Raw genomic sequence first — 22,674 nt, forward strand, 5'->3', positions numbered from 1 at the left:
TCGCCCTGAATTCTTTCTTGCGTGAGATCCAAGAACCCTCTCTTGGGGTCTGGATCGAGACCCCGTCCTGTAGCAGTGGTGTGCACCTGTAGTCCTAGCTACTCAGGAGGCTGAGGCCGCAGGATCGCTTGAGCCCAGGAGTTCAAGGCTGCAGTGAGCTATGGTTTCACCACTGCACTCCAGCCTGCATGATAGAGCAAGACTTTGTCTCTAAATAAATAAAAAACGAAGAACAGAGTGCACACTCCTGGCTCTTTGCCTTTGCATTGACTGGGTCCTCCGCCCAGCATGCTGTCCTTCCTCCTCCCAAGCATTTCCCATGCTCTGCAGAGCTCATCACCATCCTATCTATGGGTTTGGTCATTTTTTGTTTGTTTGTTTTTGAGACAGAGTCTTGCTCTGTTGCCCAGGCTGGAGTGCAGTGGCACGATCTCAGCTCACTGCAACCTCCACCTTCCAGGTTAAAGTGATTGTTGTGCCTCAGCTTCCCGAGTAGCTGGGACTACAGGTGTGCACCACCACAGATGGCAATTAAAACTTTTTTTTTTTTTTTAGTAGAGACAGAGTTTTACCATGTTGGCTGGGCTGTTCTCAAACTCCTGACCTCAAGTGATCCACCTACCTCGGTCTCCCAAAGTGCTGGGATTACAGGCGTGAGCCACCCTGCCCCGCCAGGTTTGCTGATTTCTCTCACATTGAGTCTTAGCCCCTCCTGGCACTGCTGGCCTCCGGATCTCCCAGGAGAAGGATTGGCTTCTGGGTCAGCCGTTGCTGCAGCTCTGAAGCCTGCATTTCCTGGTGGTGCAGATGAGCTGAGCCTCAGGTCCTGGCACAGTGAGACTTCCAGGAACACAGGTTGGCTTTTCTCCTCTTAGGGAAAAAAAAAACCTCTTTTCGTCCTCTAGGTGTCACCAAACTACCTGAAAAAGGGACTGAGTGTGGTAGTGCTTGGTCCCAGTTACTGGGGAGGCTGAGGTGGGAGGACTGCTTGAGCCCACGAGTTTGAATCCAGACTGGGCAATATACTGACACTCCTTTTTCTTTTCTTTTCTTTCTTTCTTTCTTTCTTTTTTTTGGAGATGGAGTCTTGCTCTGTCGCCCAGGCTGGAGTGCAACGGTGCGATCGTGGCTTACGTCAACCTCTGCCTCCCAGGTTCAAGTGATTCTCCTGCCTCAGCTTCCTGAGCAGCTGGATTACAGGTGCGTGCCACCACGCCCAGCTAATTTTTTTGTAGTTTTAGTAGAGACAGGGTTTCACCCTGTTGCCCAGGCTGGTTTTGAACTCCTGAGCTCAGGCAATCCGCCTGCCTTAGCCTCCCAAAGTGTTAGGATTACAGGCGTGAGCCACAATGCCTGGCCTGACACTCTTTCTACAAAATGAAATAAAGGAAAAAAAAAAAAAGAAAAAGAGTTGTCAGGCTGAGTGCAGTGGCCTGTAATCCCAGCACTTTGGGAGGCCGAGGTGGGTGGATCACTTGAGGTCCGGAGTTTGAGAACAGCCTGGGCAATGTGGAGAAATCCCGTGTCTACAAAAAATACAAAAATTAGTTGGGCATGGTGGTGTGCACCTGTGGTTCCAGCTACTTGGAGGCTGAGGGGAAGGATGACTTGAGCCCAAGGAGACGGAGGTTACAGTGAGCTATGTGATTGCACCACTGCTCTCCAGCCTGGGCAACAGAGCAAGACCCTGTCTCAAAAAGAAAAAAGAAAAAGCGTTGCCACTCCTGCCTTCACCTGCTTTCTCTTACCTTCTTGTGGCCGACCCACCTCCAATCACTCTCCTGGAACCACCAAGGAGAGTATCTACTTCCTCTTGTGAAAACCAACAGATCCCCTTTCTGTCTTATTTCCACTCATTAATGGGGTGGTGACACCCTCTCTCCTGTTTGAAACTCCTCTTTCCTGGCCAGGTGCGGTGGCTCACATCTGCAATCCCAGCACTTTGGGAGGCCGAGGTGGGTGGGTCACCTGAGGTCAGGAGTTCAAGACCAGCCTGGCCAATATGGTGAAACCCGGTCTCTACTAACAATACAGAAATTAGCTGGGCATGGTGGCGGGTGCCTGTAATCCCAGCAACTTGGGAGACTGAGACAGGAAAATCTCTTGGGATGAAGTTTAGAAGAGCTCACCAGATGGCTGGGCATGGTAGCTCATGTCTGTAATCCAAGCACTTTGGGAGGCTGAGGTGGGTGGATCGCTTGAGTCCAGGAGTTTGAGACCAGCTTGGGCAACGTGGCAAAACCCCATCTCTACAAAAAAATACAAAAATGAGCCGGGTGGGGTCATGCATGCCGATAGTCCCAGCTACTTGGGAGGCTGAGGCAGATGGATCACTTGAGGTCAGTAGTTCGAGACCAGCCTGGGCAACGTGGTGAAACCCCGTCTGTACTGAAAAGTACAAAATTAGCTGGGCGTGGCAGCGCACGCCTTTAATCCCAGGTACTCAGGAGGCTGAGGCACAAGAATCCCTTGAACCTGGGAGGTGGAGGTTGCAATAAGCTCAGATTGTGCCACTGCACTCCAGCCTGGGTGACAGAGTGAGACTCCATCTCAATATAAATAAATAAATCCAAACAAAAAGAAGAGCTCACAAGAGCCAGGAGCCTGGATCCATTTCTCAAGCCTTTATTGAGGCTCCTCCAGGTTGCAAAGAGAGCTTTGCAGGAAGTACCATTTTCCCCTTTGCGGGAAAGTGCAGGAAGACCAAAGAGCTCCATTCCTCAGTTGCCTGACCTTGGCTAGGAGGAGAGGTGGGGTCAGCCCACTGGGATCCAGTGTGGGTAACACCCCCCCATAGGCACCGAGGAAGGAGAACTGTGCAGACCCCAGGCACAATTAGTGCCTGAAGTATAACTCACTGCTTACTTGTATCTAGCTTATATATATAAAATCATACTTAGTCCCATATACTCTTTCTATATAATCATATAACGGATGTAGTCGGCGCTGTACTGACACATTTAGTGCTGATTTATATAATCCTTCCATATAACCATATAGTAGTTTGTAGCAGGAGGAATGCCTAGAGCAGTCACAGAACAGAAGTAGTACACGGGAAAACAGCCAGACCAGGAGAAGAACCAGAGACCCAGGCGGTGGCGTCCCTGCCTGAAAGGGCATACGCTGTATGGCAGGCTTGGAGCAAGAGCCTCTCCTCCTTATAAAGCAGTTGTAGTACCTTGCATCCACTTCCTGTGGAAAGTAGGCCTCAGGCCTGAGATCCTGGAAGTAGCCGAGGGAGAAGAACCCCTCTGGTGTGACCAGTCACGGCGGCTGTACACCCTGTCAGTCTTTTCTCACTCTGTGCTGGCTCAAATCATCCTCCCATAAATATCTTAAGAGAAGAGCACAAGTCTGTCAGCTCCCACTGCACTGGCTTACAGTATCCTTCATTAGAAACCCTCGCCTTGGTGACCTAATGGGGGTGGACCCCTTTTCTGTACATGACCCTCTACTACTGCGCACAGCACCGCCCCCTACCACACACCACCCACCTCTCTGCCCAGGTGACATAATGAGGTGGCCCCCTCGCTTGTGACTCGTAATTATGTATGCCCTATCACTAAGCCTATAGATGATGTCCTTACTTATGACCCTTCCCCCTGCTTGTACCTAATAAATACAGATGCTTCTGCACGTTCGGGGCCTCGCCTATCTGCTCATTTGTGGCGTGGCCCCCCGAGTCCAGATGCTCTTCACCAGTTCTTCAGTGTCCTGTCTCTTTAATTCTTAGATCCTGCACTTTAGCATAGCATAAGGGACACCCCACGACCCTGTGGGGCCAACAGCCCTACATCCAGAAATGGAGATTTTTGGAGCCAGTGAAGGTTGGGTTAGGTTAGGTCTGCATGAGGTCAGAGCAGAGGTGCAGGCACTGGACAGGGCTGATTCGTTCTCAGTAGTGGTAGTGGGTTCCAGGAGCCGGAAGAGTGGACAGCACCCCACTGGGCACTGGGCATGACTCTGGGGCACTGGGCAGGGTCCGTAGCTATGCCTCTTCTCACAGATCCAGCCAGCCTTCTCATCACATGGCAGGTTGTGCTCAGAATCATGACACAGTCCTCACGCCCCCAAGATTCACTGGGTTCCCCCTGTAACCAGTGGTTGCAGCGGTTGAATGGGGGTGTTGCTGGGAATCTAGGCTGAGGATGAACCCGAGGTCCTGCCTTCCTTCCCAGGCTGTAGCCTGTTTATTGCTTGGGTCTACCCTAGACAACCCAAGTGTCTAACCTGAGCATACACCTGGGATGTAACTTACTAACCCCCAGAATTTAATCCAATGGCAGTTCCTAGGGTCCAGCCTGCCCATCCCTAAGCATGGAGCCCTAGCCAAAGTGTCTCTGAGATCTGGCCAAAGCATGTCTTTTTTTCTTTTTTAGATGGAGTTTCACTCTTATTGCCCAGGCTGGAGTACAATAGTGCGATCTCGGTTCACGGAAACCTCCACCTCCCAGTTCAAGCGATTCTCCTGCCTCAGCCTCCCAAGTAGCTGGGATTACAGGTACGTGCCACCACGCCTGGCTGATTTTTGAATTTTTAGTAGAGATGAGGTTTCTCCATTTTGGTCAGGTTGGTCTCAAACTCCCGACTTCAGGTAATCTGCCCGCCTTGGCCTCCCAAAGTGCTGGGATTACAGGCCTGAGCCACTTCGCCCAGCTCTTTTTTTTTTTTTTTGGAGACGTAGTCTTGCTCTGTCGCCCAGGTTGGAGTGCAGTGGTGGGATCTCGGCTCACTGCAATCTCTGTCTCCCGAGTTCAAGCGATTCTCGTGCCTCAGCCTCCCGGGTTAGCTGGGATTACAGGCGTGCCCCCGCCACACTGGCTAAGTTTTTGTACTTTTAGTAGAGACGGGTTTCACCACGTTGCCCATGCTGGTCTTGAACTCCTGACCTCAGATGATCTGCCCGCCTCGGCCTCAAAGCACGTCGTCTAGAGTCTAACCTGTGGCCCCCAGGTTTCACCAGGAGCCCTTCCCCTACCTGAAGCTGAGTGGGACTCCCTCCACCCACTGGTAGCCCTGAACCTTGCGCAGGTGTTACACGGCCCTGAGGCTGATCCAGTATTCTGGGCCGCTAGTGTGACTACTCAGGAAGTCCTAGAAAGGAGACACCTGAGCCTGCAGAGTCCGCCCCGACCTGCCCCCTCTCGCCCCACCCCACCGCCCGGCCACGCCCCCTCGGGTGAACGCCCCCTCCCTCTGCGCACCTGCTCCTCCAGGCCATGTCACCAGGTGTGCGCTGACATCGGGCGCAGTGGTGCTGCGCCTCTGCCCACGTGGTCTTCCGCACAGAGAAATAGTAGTAGGAGCCCCCCCGAAGGGCATCCGCGACGTGCGGCACGGCTCACAGGAGCCTGCGGGGCGGCGACGGTAAGAGAGGTCGAGTGTTTCCAGGGAGAGCGCACCGAGAGGATGCAAGGGTTAGGGGTTTGGCCCCACGGGGCCAGGGGTGGAAGCACAGGACCAGGCCAAGGTCAAAGAAGGGGGCCTGCGAGGCATAAGGGCAGAGTTCACTTACATCCCTACAGCCCCGCCTTGCCACCCCTACCCGGTCTGGCTCACTGTGCTGGAGCCTCACGGCCTCCAGCACCCGTAACAGTTCAGTGCGGACGTTGTCGCGGCCCCTGCTGGCTTCAGCCAAGCCCTGGGTCACTGCGGGGTCAAGGGAGCGGGGATTTTGGCTGGGGTCAAGGTCAGGAGCAGGGTCATGACTAGCTAAAGGTCAGGACACCTGTCCGTGGTCATTGTACCCTGGGTGCCAAGGTCCAGGATGGCACAGAGTCAAGGGCGGTTGTATCAACCAGGCAGGGTCCGGCTGTGGTACCTCATTACTTTTTCTACAATTAAACAGACATTAAGCTTTCCTCCTGGGTTCGAGCAATTCTCCTGTCTCAGCCTCCTGAGTAGCTGCGACTACAGGCACACCCAGCTAAATTTTGTAGTTTTAGTAGAGACAGGGCTTCACCATATCGGTCAGGCTGGTCTCAAACTCCTGACCTCAGGTGATCCACCTGCCTCAGCCTCCCAAAGTGCTGGAATTACAGGCGTGAAGCACCGTGCCTGGGCTATGTGGTTTGTTTTGCACATCTCGAAACTTTATAGTAATGTTACCACATGATCTTGTTTTTGTCCTCTCTGCATTATACTTATGAAATATAACTATTCAACACTCATTATTCATTGAAAACTGAAGATAAGCACAAAAAATAAATGCTTAGTAAACAGAAAATAGAATAAAGCTTTCTTAATTTGAGAAGTGGCAATTTCCGGGATCCTACAGAAATATCTTACATAATACTAAAATATGAGAACCATTTTAGGTTAAATGAAGAACAAATAAAGATGCTCATGTGTTAGTGTGTTGATTATATCCCCCTAAAATACATGCGGAATGCCTAACCTCTGGTATCTGTGAATGTGACCTTAAAATTGAAATAGGGTCTTTTATTTATTTATTTATTTATGAGCTGGAGTCTTGCTCTGTTGCCCAGACTGGAGTGCAGTGGCATGATTTTGGCTCACTGCAACCTCTGCCTCCTGGATTCAAGCAATTCTTCTGCCTCAGCCGCCTGAGTAGCTGGGATTATAGGTGTGTGCCATCACACCTGGCTAATTTTTTTTTTTTTTTTTTGAGTCAGAGTTTCGCTCTTGTTACCTAGGCTGGAGTGCAATGGCGCGATCTCGGCTCACTGCAACTTCCACCTCCTGGGTTCAAGCAATTCTCCTGCCTCAGCCTCCCGAGTAGCTGGGACTACAGGCACACACCACCATGCCCAGCTAATTTTTTTTTGTATTTTTAGTAGAGATGGGGTTTCACCATGTTGACCAGGATGGTCTCGATCTCTTGACCTCGTGATCCACCCGCCTTGGCCTCCCAAAGTGCTGGGATTACAGGCGTGAGCCACCGCGCCCGGCCTAATTTTGTATTTTTAGTAGAGACAGTGTTTTACCATGTTGGCCAGGCTAGTCTCGAACTTCTGACCTCAAGTGATCCACCTGCCTCAGCCTCCCAAAGTGCTGGGATTACAAGCTTGAGCCACCATGCCCAGCTGAGAAATAGGGTCTTCGCTGATGTAACTACATCATGGTGAGGTCATGAGAGTGGTCCCTAATCCAATATTACTGTGTTTTTATATGAAGAAGAGAAAGATACAGAGGGAAGATTGTGTAAGGGGGCAGGAGGGAAGAAAACCACGTGACAACAGAGACAGCGAGTTAAGCAATGGGTCTACAAGCCAAGGAATGCCAAATGTTGCTGGCAACCACCAGAATCTAGGGAGAGGCCAGGAAGGAATCTTCCCTACGTGGTTCAGATGGAACGTGGCCCTGCCGACACCTTCATTTCAGACTTCTGGCCTCCAGGACTGTGAGATAATAAGTTAATGTTGTCTGGAGCCTCCCAGTTTGTGTTACTTGGTTACAACAGCCCTGGCTGCCTGATACTGGTGGGATAAGGAGCAATTTCCACAACCCTACAGAATAATTAAATATGAGAACCGTATTTGGTAAAGTCAAGAACAAAATAAAGATGGCCCTCTTGCTATTTTGTCAATGCAATAAGAAAATAAAAAGAGGCCAGACACGGTGGCTCACACCTGTAATCCCAGCACTTTGGGAGGCCGAGGCGGGTGGATCGCGAGGTCAAGAGACCGAGACCAACCTGACCAATATGGTGAAATTCTGTGTCTACTAAAAATACAAAAATTAGCTGGGCGTGGTGGCGAGTGCCTGTAGTTCCAGGTACTTGGGAGACTGAGGCAGGAGAATCACTTGAATCTGGGAGGCAGAGGTTGCAGTGAGCCCAGATCGTGCCACTGCACTCCAGTCTCAGCGAGACTCCAGACAGAGCGAGATTCCATCTCAAAGAAACGACAGCAACAAAGAAATTAAAAAGGAGCCCGGGCGCAGTAGCTCACATCTGTGAATCCCAGCACTTTGGAAGGTCAAGGTGAAAGGATTGCCTCTTCAGCCTACGCAACATAGGGAGACCCTGTCTCTACAAAAAATTCAAACGTTAGCTGAGTGTGGTGGTGCACATCTGTAGTTCCAGCTACTCGGGAGGCTGAAGCGGGAGGATTTGAGCCTGGGGTGCTGGGGCTGCAGTGAGCCAGGACCATGTCATTCCACTCCAGCCCAGGCAACAGAGCAAGACCTTGACTCAAAAAAAGAGATAAATAGATAAATAAATAAACAAAATCTATAACTATTGGAAAAGGCAAAGTTGACTGTAGTTTGAAGCCGCGGTCACGTTATCTAGGAAGTTCTAGAGACTTAACTTCTGGAGTAATTAGAGCTCTCTGCAAGATTTGTCTATTAAAGGAGAAGCTGGCCGGGCGCGGTGGCTCACGCCTGTAATCCCAGCACTTTGGGAGGCTGAGGTGGGTGGATCACGAGGTCAAGAGATCGAGACCATCCTGGTCAACAAGGCGAAACCCCGTCTCTACTAAAAATACAAAAAATTAGCTGGGCACGGTGGCGCGTGCCTGTAATCCCAGCTACTCAGGAGGCTGAGGCAGGAGAATTGCCTGAACCCAGGAGGCGGAGGTTGCGGTGAGCCGAGATCGCGCCATTGCACTCCAGCCTGGGTAACCAGAGCGAAACTCTGTCTCAAAAAAAAAAAAAAAGGAGAAACTTTCTGAGGTTGAAGTAACGAGTATTTGCAAACACAGGAGAAGACAAACCCTCTTCGCAGTGCAAGAACAGCTTTTAAACATGAGAGAATCGTCATAAGAATAAGATAAAGCTCTTAGGCTTAACTAAGATCTGAATAAAGAAAGACACAGAACGAGGGCCCTCACAACACTCAGCATTTCAGAAAAGTTATTTCTTCCAAACTTAACGTATAAATTGAAAACTGTAGTGAAGTCCTATCATTTGTGTAGCATCAGCACCATTCTGAATATCATGGACTCTCCTTCCAAAAGCGGGGTTCAGTCACCCTTGACACAGTTTCCAGTTCCCCACCTGCTCCCAGTTCCTCAATGTGGTCGATCCAGATATCTGCTTTGTCCAACTTCCCCCTGATGACCACTGGTCTGTGGGGCAGCTGGACACAGCCTATTGCTTGGCTTTGCAGACCCCCCGGACACCCCCCCATTCACATCTTTCTTTCTTTTTCTTTCTTCTTTCTCTCTCTCTCTTCTCTCTCTCTCTCTCTCTCTTTCTCTCTTGTTGCCCAGGCTGGAGTGCCGCGATCTCAGCTCACTGCGACCTCTACCTCCTGGGTTCAAGTGATTCTCCTGCCTCAGTCTCCCAAGTAGCTGTGATTACAGGCATGCACCACCACGCCCAGCTAAGTTTTTGTATTTTTAGTAGAGATGGGGTTTCACCATGTTGGTTAGGCTGGTGTCAAACTCCAGACCTCCTGACTCGCCTACCTCCGCCTCCCAAAGTGCTGGTATTACAGGCGTGAGCCACTGCGCCTGGCCCTAAACAGAATTTTTCAGTAGAGCTTTGTAAAAATTGTGGCAAACTTTCCAAACTAAAACATCATCCCTGTGAAACACTAAGTTCCTATTCCTGTTTCTCCCCAGTCCCTGGTAATTACCATTCTACTTTCTTTCATTATACGTTTCTCTGGGTAGCTCATAGAAATGGAATCCTAAAGAGTGGAATCCTAAATAGGTTTTTTGAGTCTTTTTTCAAATGTTTTACTTTGCAGTCATTTTAGATTTATAGACGAGTTACAGAGCCTTCTCTACATCCTTTGCCCAGCTTCCTTTAATCTGAACATCTTTTTTTTTTTTGAGGTGGAGTCTCGCTCTGTCTCCCAGGCTGGAGTGCAGTGGTGCCATCTCGGCTCACTGCAACCTCCTGGGTTCAAGTGATTCTCATGCTTCAGCCTCCAGAGTAGCTGGGACTACAGGCACGTGCCACCACGCCCAGCTAATTTTTTTTGTATTTTTAGTAGAGATGGGGTTTCATCGTGTTAGCCAGGATGGTCTTGATCTCCTGACCTTGTGATCTGCCCACCTCGGCCTCCCAAAGTGCTAGGATTACAAGCATGAGCCACCATGCCCAGCCAGGTGTCTTTTTTCTGTGGCAAAATCCCATCCAGGAACCCACATCCTGAGTCAGTGACTCAGTTCACCAGAGCAGTTGTAACTGAGCACCACTGGCTGGGCAGAGGGGGCTTAAATAACAGAAATTCATTCTCTGTCAATTCTAGGGGCTGAAAGTCCAGGATCAGTGTGTCAGCGGAGTTGCTCCCTTCTGGGCTGTGAGTGAAGGATCTACTACAGGCGTCTCTTCTTCGTTTCTGTCTGGTCCCCTCCTCCCTGTGTCCTCAACTGTCTTCCCTCTGTATGTGTCCGTGGCTGTATTTCCCCATTTTAGAAGGACATCCATCATAGGTCAGGCAGAGTGTCTCATGCCTGTAATCCCAGTACTTTGGGAGGCTGAGGTGGCAGGATCACTTGAGGTCAGGAGATCGAGATCAACATGTACTAACGATGCAAAAATTAACTGGGGGTGGCGGCAGGCGCCTGTAATCCCAGCTACTTGGGAGGCTGAGGCAGGAGAATTGCTTGAATCCGGGAGGCGGAGGTTGCAGTGAGCCGAGATCGAGCCACTGCACTCCAGTCTGGGAGCCAGAGCATGACTCTGTCTCAAAAAAAAAAACAAAAACCAAAAACCAAAAACCAAAACACAAACAAAAAAAGGACACTAGTTATATTGGGTTAGAACCCATTCTCATAACCTCATTTTAACTTGGTCACCTCTGTGAAGACCCTATTTTCAGTTACAAGTACGTTTGGAGGTACTAGGGGTTAGAACTTCAACATATGAAATTGTTGGGGGACACGATTCAGCTCACGTCACTCATCACATCTCCTTCATCTCCTGCAAATGCCAACGGGTTTCTTGTCTTTCATGATACTGACAGATTTAAAGGGTGTTCATCAGGCATTTGTGTTGAATGATCTTTGACTTGGATTTTTCTAGTGTTTTCGAATGATTAGAGGGAAGTTGTTAGTTTGGAGTTAAGAATATCACAGGCTGGGTGCAGTGATACCATACCTCAGTGATTCCATACCTCTGCCTCCTGGGTTCAAGCGATCCTCATGCCTCAGCCTCCCAAGTAGCCGGTACTACAGGTGCATGCCACCATACCCAGCTAATGTTTGTATTTTCGGTAGAGTTGGGGTTTCGCCATGCTGGCCAGGCTGGTCTCAAACTCCTGACCTCAATCACGCCTGTAATCCCAGCACTTTGAGAGGCTGAAGCGGATGGATCACCTGAGGTCAGGAGTTCGAGACCAGCCTGCCCAACGTAGTGAAACCTTGTCTCTACTAAAAATACAAAAATTACCAGGATGTGGTGGTGCATGCCTGTAATCTCAGGTGTTCAGGAGGCTGAGGCTGGAGAATCACTTGAACCTGGGAGGTGAAGGTTGCAGTGAGCTAAGATCAAGCCACTGTACTCAGCCTGAGTGACAGAGTGACTCCATCTCAAAAAAAAAAAAAGAAGACTATCACAAAGGTTAGGTGCCTTTCTAGTCATACCCTACGGGGGCGTGTGTGATATCCATGTGAACATGCCCTTTTATTGACAATGCTAGCCTTGGTTAAGGTGGTATCTGCCAGGTTTCTCCACTACAGAGTCACTCTTTCTGTTTTTCCATACTCTCTTCCATGCCTCAACAGGGTTCACATAGCTCCCAAGGGGAAGAAAACTATTTCTTTGAGGGTCAAAGAGAATCTCAGCTATCACCAGGTCTTGGCGCTCTCCAAAGCTCAGCCCTACCCAACAAAATCTTATGCATTGGTATTTCATTTTGGGGTGCAATTGGGGAAAATGTCTCAACCTGAGACATTCAAGGAATTCTCCTGCCTCAGCCTCCTGAGTAGCTGGGCTTATGGGGGCCTGCCACCAGACCCAGCTACTTTTTGTATTTTTAGTAGAGTCAGAGTTTCATGGTGTTGGCTGCGCTGGTCTCAAACTCCTGACCTCAGGTGATCCACCTGCTTCAGCCTCCCAAAGTGCTGGGATTAGTTAAAAATCATTATTTTTGGCAGAGACGGGGGTTTCACCATGTTAGCCAGGCTGGTCTCGAACTCCTGACCTTAAGTGGTCTGTCCACCTTGGCTTCCCAAAGTGCTGGGATTACAGGTGTGAGCCACCGTGCCTGGTCCATATGTCAAAATCTTTTGAACTATATATTTAAGACTTGTGTACTGTATAGTGAAAGTGTTATATATCAATTTTAAGTGGGAAACACACAGGCAGTTCACAATGGCTGACTAGAGGCATCTGTCACTCGTCTCTTTTCCAAAGAAGAATTAAATTGTGGGTAGATAATTATACTTTGAATAAAGCAACTAAGAGAGAACACTAGAATTCAGCAGAGAAGTGATAGGAAACATCTGTGTCCTGGAGGGAGGGAAGCAAGGCAGCTGGCCCAGCCTGGATCAGCTGGGAGCACTGAGGGGCTTCCCAGCGCAGGAACAGGGTAAGTGAGAGATCTCCAGCAGTCCACATTCCCACCATGAACTCCTGAAATCCTAGCTGCGGAATTGAGCTCCTCAACCCTCATGGGCCTTGAGACCAGTATAAGGTGCTGCTTGGAGTTCATGTGACAACATTACTCTTAAGAGGGAGCTGACACTGGGTTCCCCACATCCCGCAAGGCACAAGCAGTTGCAGTATGGTGCCATTTGGAGAACCCAGCTCCCACCAGACTACATCCTGGCCTGGGACCCAACTGCCCCTGCATCTCCATGTCCCTGAGTCCAATGGACATTCCCTCACATCTATGCAGAAAACGACCGCAGTGCCACAGTGGTTGGACCTAGGAAATAGCAGGGTCCCAGCACTGCAGCCCACACAGTGTTGAACAGGCCATGCAGCACAGTGGGGAGCCTGTCCCCAGGACAGAGGCAGGCAAAGCATGTGCTCCCCAGAACCTGAGAGATACCTTCCTGAGGCTGCTGCCATTGGCAGCAAACCCCACCCCCAGCAGCAGGGCCATCTTGCACCTGCTAATACCATGAGAACAGGCTCTTCCCATCTGCCATCATGACAGCCACCACCACCCAAGCACTCTGCCCTTCCCTGCCCGTCACAGCCTGCATGCATGAACACCACTGGGGGGCCTGAGGATGGGCCTGCATGGCCTGGCACTGTCCTCCAAGTGCCCAAGCACACTGCCAGGGGTCCTGGGGACTGCTTTGCCTCATCACCCTAGGCACATGCATGTACCATCAGGAGGCCTAACAACAGGCCAAGAACAGGCTGGGCACGGTGGCTCACATCTGTAATCCAGCACCTTGGGAGGCTGAGGTGGGTGGATCACCTGAGGTCAGGAGTTTGAGACCAACCTGACCAACATGCTGAAACCCCATCTGTACTAAAAATACAAAATCAGCTGGATGTGGTGGTGCATGCCTGTAATCTCAACTACTTGGGAGGCTGAGGTAGGAGAATCGCTTGAACCCAGGAGGCAGAGGCTGCAGTGAGCTGAGATCATGCTATTGCTCTCCAGCCTGTGTCAAAAGGTGAAACTCCATCTCAAAAAACAGCCCAGAACAACTGCCACCAGTACCCAAGCATGCTCTCTGAAGACCTGGGGTTCACCTGACCTTGTCCACCACTATTGGCATCTGTGTATACCTCCCAGGGGCCCACGCCCAGGTACACCCAGCCTGCTGCTGCCACCACTGGGACCCAAAGAATGGCCCAACTGGCACTCTTATCCCCAGCAAAGCCTCACTGCAGCCTGTGCTAACAACTGCAGCCTAAGACACTGAGGAATTTACAGATACCACTCATGATGTTTATAGTTAAAGAAATTATACAGAGACTGTACTGCTACATGCACCCAATCAAAGCTAAAGTGACTTACCCAACTAACACCATAGATACATCAACAGGAAAAAGTCTTTCCCTATGAAAGCCAATCCAAGAAATTGGAAGAAGCAACTGCTATACCACATACGTAGATATCAATGTAAGAACACAAGAAACACGAAAAGCAAGGAAATATGACAACTTCAAAGGAACACAATAATTCTCCAGTAATTGTGAAATTGCCTGAAGAATAATTCAAAATAATAATCTTAAGGAAGCTCAATTAAATACATGAGATCACAGATAAACCATACAAAGACTACCTGAGTGTGGTGATGCACGCCTGTAATCCTCACTAAGCAAGAGGGTCCCTTGAGCCCAGGAATTCTAGGCCAGTCTGAGCAACATAGTGAGACCCCATCTCAAAAATTAAAAATACAAAGAAATCAGGAAAAAAATTCAGAATATGAATGAGAAATTCACCAAAGAAATGGAAATCATAAAAAGGAACCAAACAGAAATCCTGGAACTGAAGAATTCAATGAGTGAAATAAAAAATATAGTTGAGAGCAGGCCAGGCATGGTGGCACATGCCTGTAATCCCGGCACTTTGGGAGGGCAAGGCAAGTGGATCACCTGAGGTCAGGAGTTGGAGACCAGCCTGACCAACATGGAGAAACCCTGTCTCTACTAAAAATACAAAAAATTAGCCAGGAGTGGTGATGCATGCCTGTAATCCCAGCTACTCAGGAGGCTGAGGCAGGAGAATCACTTGAACTCAGGAGGCGGAGGTTGCGGTGAGATTGAACTCCAACCTGGGCACAAGAGTGAAATTCCATCTCAAAAAAAAAAGTACATATATATATATATATATATATATATATATACACACACACACACACACACACACACACACACATATACACACCCACACATATCTACCAGAACTTGAAGACAGGTCTTTTGAAATAATCTAGTCAGACAAAAACAGAGAAAGAATAAAGCATAAAAAGAATGAATAAAACCTATATGATATATGGGACATTATAAAGTGACCAAATATTTAAATTTTGGGTGTATTAGAGGGAAAAGGCATAGAACACCTATTGAACAAAATAACTGAAAAAAAAATAACAATAACTGAAAACTTCTCAAGCCTAGGAAGAGATATAGGATGCTCAGAGAATTCCAAAGATACAAGCCAAAAGGACTTCTCTAAGGCACATTATAGTCAAACTGTCAAAAGTCAAAGACAAAGAAAGAATTCTAAAAACAGCCAGAGAAAAGCATCTAGTCAGATACAAGAAACCCCCTATCAGACTAACAATAGACTGCACAGCAGAAAACTTATAGGCCAGGAGAGAATGGGATGATACATTCAGAGTGCTGAAAGAAAGAAACTGTCAGGCAAGAATACTATATTAGTTCATTCTCATGCTGCTGTACAAATACATGGAAGTTAAACAATATGCTCTTGAACAACCACTGGCTCAATGAAGGCCTTAAGAAATAAATAAAATTTCTTGAAACAAATCAAACTGGAAACAGAGCATACCAAAATCTATGGGATACAACAAAGTAATGCTAAAAGAAAAGTTTATAGCGATAAATGCCTACAACAGGGCCAGGCGCAGTGGCTCATGCTTGTAATCCCTTTGGGAGGCCAAGGTGGGAGGATTGCTTGAGCTCAGGAGTTCAAGACCAGCCTAGGCAACATAGCAAGACCCCATCTTAAAAACAAAAAAATGGAAAACAAACAAAATGCCTACATCAAGAAAATAGAAAGATTTCAAATAAATAACCTAGGACTATAGCTCAAGGAACTAGAAATGTAAAACCAAGCCCAAAATTAGATGGAAGGAAATAATACATATCAGAATAGAACTAAATGAAATAAAGAAAAAAAAAAAACACAAAGGATCAATGACATGAAAAGTTTTTTTTTTTTTTTAAAAGATAATCAAAATTGAAAAACCGCTATCTAGATTAACCAAGAAAAAAGAGAAGGCCCAAATAAACAAAATCAGAAACATAAAGGAGATAAACCACAGAAATACACAGAAAAAGAATCATCAGAGACTATTATGAACAACTATATGCTAACCAAATTAGAAGACCTAGAGGAAATGGATAAATCCCTGGACATCTCACAGCCAAGGGTTCTGTCTTAAACAACTGTCCACATACAGTTCACCAGGAGTCATAGCAAAAACTGTAAACAAGACTGGGCACAGTGGCTCACTCCTATAGTCCCAGCACTTTGGGAGGCCGAGGGAAGTGGATCACTTGAGGTCAGGGGTTTGAAAGCAGCCTGGTAAACATGGGAAAACTATCTCTACTAAAAATACAAAAATTAGCCAGACGTGTTCACTTGAACTCAGGAGGCAAAGGTTGCAGTGAGTTGAGATCATGCCACTGCACTCCAGCCTGGGTGACAGAGCAAGACTCTGTCTCAGAACAAACAAAAACAAAAAAACTAAAACTGTAAACAAATCCTGATACATTTCAGGATAAAATAAAATAATAAAATGGCTGACGGAAAAATAAAATGACATTAGAGGAGAAAGGACCAAGAAAAGGGGTGATAAGAACGAAGTTGGTCAGAAGTGCTATGGGAGACTTCGAATTGACTATCTAGCCAAAAGTCTTATTTCCTGGCTCACCCAATATTGTGGAGTGGGGGCAGAGTGGACACTCACCTGTCTACAGGAGCCAGAATGGTACACTGACTGGTCTCCAACTTGGGGCCTCCTCCAAGGCCGGGTCCCCAGGTTTCCTAGCTTGGGCGAACTCAGCTGTCACAGGGGACCAGTGTGGGGACCAGAAACCTAATGGCCTGCTGGTCAGAGTGGCGGGTCCCGCATTACATGATGGCGCTATGGCTGCACGTTCATCTTTTCAGCTCCATTGCCTGCAAGGGAAGATGATAGTTCCTAAAAGAGTCCTTGAGTAGCGTTACAGCTCTGCAGTTTTGATCCCCGTAGTGCTGATGGCTCTCTTGCTGTCTCTCATTAACTGCTGCCTCTCTGTCTCACCAATCATCATCCTGCTGACTGCTCGTCACCACCTCATGTGGTTTGGCTGTGTCCCTACCCAAATCTCATCTTGAATATTAGCTCCCAAAAAGGGACTCAGTGGGAGATATTTGAATCATACGGGTGGTTTCCTCCATACTGTTCTCAGGGTAGAGAATAAATCTCACGAGACCTGACGGTTTCCTCCCCTCCTCTCTCCCCTCCTCCCTCCCCCACTCCCCCCTCCTCCCCCCTCCCTCCCTGCTTCCCTTTCTTTCTGTCTCTCTCTCTTTCCTTCCTTCCTCTTTCTTCTTTCTTTCTTTTTCTTTCTTTTCTTTTCTTTTTTTGAGACAGAATTTTGCTCTTATTGCCCAGGTTGGAGTGTAATGGCACGATTTCAGCTCACCAAAACCTCCGCCTCCTGGGTTCAAGCAATTCTCCTGCCTCAGCCTCCCAAATAGCCGAGATTACAGGCACGTGCCAGCACACCCAGCTAATGTTTTGTATTTTTAGTAGAGACGGGGTTTCTCCGTGTTGGTCAGGCTGGTCTCAAATTCCCGACCTCAGGTAATCCGCCTACCTTGGTCTCCCAAAGTGCTGGGATTACAGGCGTGAGCCACCGTGCCTGGCTGACCTGATGGTTTTGTAAGGGGAAACCCCTTTCACTTGCCTCTCTCATTCCCTCTTGTCTGCTGCCATGTCAGACTTACCTTTTGCCTTCCACCATGACTGTGAGGCCTCCCTAACTATGTCGAACTGTGAGTCCATTAAACCTCTTTTTCTTATAAAGTGCCCAGTGTCAGGTATGTCTTTATCAGCAGTGTGAAAACCTGCTGCTCAGCCACGCCATGAGTGGATAGGTCCTTCTCCCTGTCAACCAGAGACCATCCCCCAACATCTCCCCGAAATTCTTGAATGATCCGGCCCATCTCATGTTCTGACCCCTTCCGCTAGCCTTTTGGGTGATAGGTCCCTACCCGACTTCCTGTTTCTCTTCCTGTGGGAGAGTAGATTTAGGAAGTAAAGATCGCAGGGTGGGAAATAAAAGCTGTGGTTCCCAGCAGTTCTGGACATTGGGGAACACTGGGGGACTCTGGGGCAACATGAGTGACTCCCAGGAACCAAGATTACAGCAGATGGGCTTCCTGGGTGAGGCTGGGTTGGGATGCCGGGATTCTGGGAAGTGGGAAGGGATGGCCAGCCCTGGTCTCAGCCTGCCTAGGCTCTGAGTTCATGTCTATCCATTCAGAGGAGGAACAGCTGAGAGGCTTTGGATTCCGACAGACTCGAGGCTACAAGAGCTTAGCAGGTAGAGAGGAGTTAGCAGGCAGGGAGGAGAGAATAGAGACTCCTGGACTCCTGGGTCCTGGGAATGTGGGGCTTGGGGCCTGAATTCCTGGTCCCTGGGAAGGTGGAGGCTGGGGCCAAGGCTTCTGGGTTCTGGTGAGATAGAAGTTGGAGACTGGGTTCCAGGGTCCTGGAAAGGTGAGGGCAGGGGCCTGGACTCCTGGGTCCTGGGGAGGTGGGGGCTTGGGCCTGGACTCCTGGGTCCTGGGGAGGTGGGGGCTTGGGTCTTGATTCCTGGGACCTGGGGATGTAGAGGCTGGGACCCGGATTCTTGGGACCTGGGGAGGTGGGAGCAGGTATCTGGGTTACTGGAACCTGTGGAAGGGGAGGCTGAGACCTGGGTTTGTGGGTCCAGGGGAGGTGGGGTCTGGGGTCTGGGTTCCTGAGACCTGGGGATTTAGAGGCTGAGGCCTGGATTCCTGGGTCCTGGGGAGGTAGAAGCAGGTACCTGGGTTCCTGGGACCCAGGGAGGTTGGGCTGGGACCTAAGCTCCTGGGACTTGGGGAGGGGGAGGCTGGGGACTGGGTTCCTGGGTCCTGGGGTGCTGAGGGATTTAGGCCAGGCTCTCCCCGGGCCAGGCACAGGTGGGGACACTGGCAGGCTGACACATGTATCCTCTCCCAGGGTGTCTTGGTCACAGCCCCCTGGTGCTGCAACTCCTCTCTTTCACACTCTTGGCTGGGCTCCTGGTGGCCATCCTTGTCCAAGGTCAGGGGCAGGTTCTGAGGTCTGGGGTCCCCAGGCCTGGTCTTTTGGCTCTGAACAGAGCCTTGAGTGGCCAGGTCTGGGAGGGAGGTGGGGCTGAGAGCCAAGATGTTGTCCCTTGGGGTTTGCAGGGGACTCTCCCATAGCCCCTCCCCACTCTAGGGCAGGAGAGGAGAGGGAGGAGGAAGAGGAGGGGGGGAGGGGGAGGAGGGAGGGGATGGGGAAGGGGAGGGGAGGGGGAGGAGAGGGGGGAGGGGAGGGGAGGAGAGGGGGGAGGGGAGGGGAGGGGGAGGGGGAGGGGAGGAGGAAGAGAACCTGGCTCTCCTTGGCCTTCCGTGCTGCCTTCTCTGGGTGTCAGTTTTCCTCCTCTTCAAAGGGGAATAAACAAGACCTTGGCTCTCTCAAATGATGTCCCTATGGGGGTCAGTTCAGGGCTTGGCACACAGTAGGTGTTTAATAATTGCAGTTCTTTCTTTTCTTCTTGGCCCAGTGTCCAAGGTCCCAGGCTCCATAAGTCAGGGACAATCCAAGCAAGAGGAGATCTACCAGGAACTGACCCAGCTGAAGGCTGCAGTGGGTGAGCTCCCAGAGAAATCCAAGCAACAGGAGGTCTACCAGGAGCTGACCTGGCTGAAGGCCGCAGTGGGTGAGCTCCCAGAGAAATCCAAGCAGCAGGAAATCTACCAGGAGCTGACCCAACTGAAGGCTGCCGTGGGTGAGTTGCCGGAGCGGTCAAAGCAACAGGAAATCTACCAGGAGCTGACACGGCTGAAGGCTGCAGTAAGTGAGTTGCCAGACAGGTCCAAGCAACAGGAGATCTACCAGGAGCTGACACGGCTGAAGGCTGCAGTAAGTGAGTTGCCAGACAGGTCCAAGCAACAGGAGATCTACCAGGAACTGTCCCAGCTGAAGGTTGCAGTGGGTAAGTTGCCAGAGCAGTCCAAGCAGCAGATCTACCAGAAGCTGACCGAGTTGAAGGCTGCAGTGGGTAAGCTCCCAGAGAAATCCAAGCAGCAAGAGATCTACCAGGAACTGACCCAGCTGAAGGCTGCGGTGGGTGAGTTCCTGGAACCAGGGATCCTTAGGCCTGAATGGTCATTGTGTGGTGTGAGTTTGCTTGAGTCACTAACCCCATCTGAGCCTCAGTTTCCTCATCTGTGCAATGAGAACACAGGGTGACTGTGATCATTGCACTCGGTGTTCACAGTGGGTCAGGTACACAGTAGCTACTCAGTTAAGCCTGCCCTCTGCCTTCTGTTCTGAGCTCTAAAGCCCCTACTTCTCCTAGTCTGGAGGAGATGGGGTCAGGACTCCTGTGTTCTCATGAGGATGGGGAAGGGACTCAGGAAGTGGGGAGGGAAATGGTCCACCCAGCATGGACAGTCAAGGAAGGGCTCTGATTCTCAAGGGCTTGAAGGTTGGGCAGATACAGGAATATGGGCAACTTGATCTGAGCAGCCTTCCCCAACAGAACGCCTGTGCCACCCCTGTCCCTGGGAATGGACATTCTTCCAAGGAAACTGTTACTTCGTGTCTAACTCCCAGCGCAACTGGCATGACTCCGTCACTGCCTGCCAGGAAGTGGGGGCCCAGCTCGTCGTAATCAAAAGTGATGAGGAGCAGGTACACCTGGTGGGGTCCCTGGCCTGGCCTGGGGCATGGCTTCTGGCCAACCAGAGAGGAGATTCTCAGAGAGGATTTTGCAGAAGAGGGGCTTTGCTCCACTTGGAAAGATGGAAGGAGAAGGATATGAATGAGGGCGTCCCAAGTACCCTTAGAGCAGATACAAACCAGACTGAACATGTGGAAAAAACATCAAATGTGGTGGGGCGCAGTGGCTCATGCCTGTAATTCCAGCACTTTGGGAGGCTGAGGCGGGTGGATCACCTGAGGTCAGGAGTTCAGGACCAGCCTGGCCAACATGTTGAAACCCTGTCTCAACTGAAAAATACAAAAATTAGCCAGGTGTGGTGGCAGGCACCTGTAATCCCAGCATTTTGGGAGGCTGAGGCAGGTGGATTACTTGAACCTGGGAGGTGGAAATTGCAGTGAGCTGAGATTGTGCCATTGCACTCCAGCCTGGGCAATAAGAGTGAAACTCCATCTCAAAAAAAAACAAAACAAAACGAAACAAAACAAAACATCACATCAAATGTAAGCAAACTCCAGTGGCGTGCTGCAAGTGTTTAACAACCAGCTCTCTGGGGAGAAAAGTCCTGATGTGTCATGTTTGCCAATTTCCCTGGTGTAAATATTCCCCACTGTCGCTAATTTCAAACATCAGTGTGATGTCACTCAGTGCAGAGCTGAAAGGAGATGTTCCTGACCAGCAATTAGGAAATGGCTGGATCTGGCTCCAATACATTAAGCCCAGTTATGAGTAAATTTGTGTGGGCCTGCACGGAACATGTGAAATGGATAGACATGCAGGATTAGCAAGAGTGTGTGAGGAGAGGCCAGCTGTGCATGGATGCCTGCATGTCAGGACACGTGTTGTGGGAGACACATGTGAGAGACTCAGACATTGGGGGGTCACTTAGGACCCAGAATATGGGAAGGCTGAAGGTTAGCCTACAAGCAGGACTTCCTGCCAAGAGATGAGGAGATGGAGCCTGGAAAGTGGGAAGCAGAACTCCCTCCTGACTCCTCCTCTACCCTCTAGAACTTCCTACAGCTGCAGTCTTCCAGAAGTAACCGCTTCACCTGGATGGGACTTTCAGACCTAAAGCAGGAAGGCACATGGCAGTGGGTGGATGGCTCATCTCTGTCACCCAGGTAGATTCCAGGAGAAGGGGACATCCTATCCAGTGGGACTGGGGTCCTGAAACGTGGCTTGAACTTTCCCTTGGGACCCTCCCCCACTCCCTGATGCCCTAGAACCAAGAATCTGGGGTGTTTACTGAGTTGAGGAAGGGGTCTTCATACCCATCTGCAGACAGCATGGCAGAGATCTAAAATTCCACCTGCAGAGCTGCAGGAGGAGCTTGCCTCAAGGGTGGGTGTGTTAAAATATAGTGTATTGATAGGAAGTCTGAGGTCTAGTAAGGCCACCAGCTTAGGAGACAATTGCTATTGTGAATAGCTTCTCATATTCACAGCTCCCTAAAGAGAGAGAACACATCACAGCTGGGGGCCTCCTGGGGAAGCACCAGGGTCTGTTACGAGGCAAAGTGATGGGGAGGGGGGACTGTGGGCCAGATCCCTTATTATGGTTTGTATGGAAAGGAAAGGTCAAGGTCAGACAAGCAGGCTTAGGATTGGCAAGTATGAAGCATTTTTTGGGCTCGGGGGCATAGGGGCTGCCTGACACCGGGGCTTGGGGTGATTAGCATAGGATAGTGGCTTGGAGTACAAGAGCCCAATAAGGCAGGTGGTTGCGGGTGTGGACTCCAGATTGGTTGGTTTGTATTTGAAAATCACACCCTCAGTAGTGGAGTCCACCCAAGGACAGGTTGTGACAAGAGAGGCAGGAATCAAGGCACTCAGGCATATTATAGGGAGTGCAGAGCAATTCATGGCCAGCATACACAGGCAGGGCCAATGTGGAAGCATCAAGATCACAGATTACAGAAGGCAGAAACACAGCTCATGTAGTAGGCGGGGGCAGAGGCTCACATTCCACATGGGCTTTGCAGCCTCAGGCGGTATTGGAACAAAGGTGAGCCCAACAACATCGGGGAGGAAGACTGTGCGGAATTTAACGGCAATGGCTGGAACGACGACAAATGTAGTGTCGCCAAATTCTGGATCTGCAAAAAGTCTGCGGCCTCCTGCTCCAGGGATGAAGAAAGGCTTCTCTCCTGAGCCCCTACCACCTCAAACC

The 22,674-nt window shown here is 49.8% G+C and overlaps 1 protein-coding gene and 1 pseudogene across 3 annotated transcripts; one reads left to right on the forward strand and one right to left on the reverse strand.

Moving 5' to 3' along the window:
* LOC135276827 (C-type lectin domain family 4 member G-like) overlaps nucleotides 1-17,526 on the reverse strand; it is a 30,588-nt pseudogene extending 13,062 nt beyond the window's left edge.
* A 376-nt stretch (nucleotides 17,527-17,902) lies between these two features.
* LOC135276802 (CD209 antigen) lies at nucleotides 17,903-22,655 on the forward strand. 3 transcript variants are annotated; one of them, XM_064381969.1, is made up of 7 exons: nucleotides 17,903-17,948; nucleotides 18,049-18,108; nucleotides 18,771-18,854; nucleotides 19,342-19,908; nucleotides 20,323-20,474; nucleotides 21,514-21,626; nucleotides 22,487-22,655. In XM_064381969.1, exons 1-7 carry the CDS (start codon nucleotides 17,903-17,905, stop codon nucleotides 22,653-22,655), a joined length of 1,191 nt encoding a protein of 396 aa, XP_064238039.1. The 3 variants fall into 3 exon arrangements, with proteins under 3 accessions (XP_064238039.1, XP_064238040.1, XP_064238041.1); XM_064381970.1 differs by having other exon boundaries at nucleotides 19,342-19,635; XM_064381971.1 differs by having other exon boundaries at nucleotides 19,342-19,428.
* The last annotated feature ends 19 nt before the right edge of the window (nucleotides 22,656-22,674 follow it).

Source organism: Aotus nancymaae, unplaced genomic scaffold (assembly GCF_030222135.1).
Source record: "Aotus nancymaae isolate 86718 unplaced genomic scaffold, 86718_ANA_hifiasm-v0.15.2.pri h1tg000028l, whole genome shotgun sequence".
NCBI lineage: Eukaryota > Metazoa > Chordata > Mammalia > Primates > Aotidae > Aotus > Aotus nancymaae.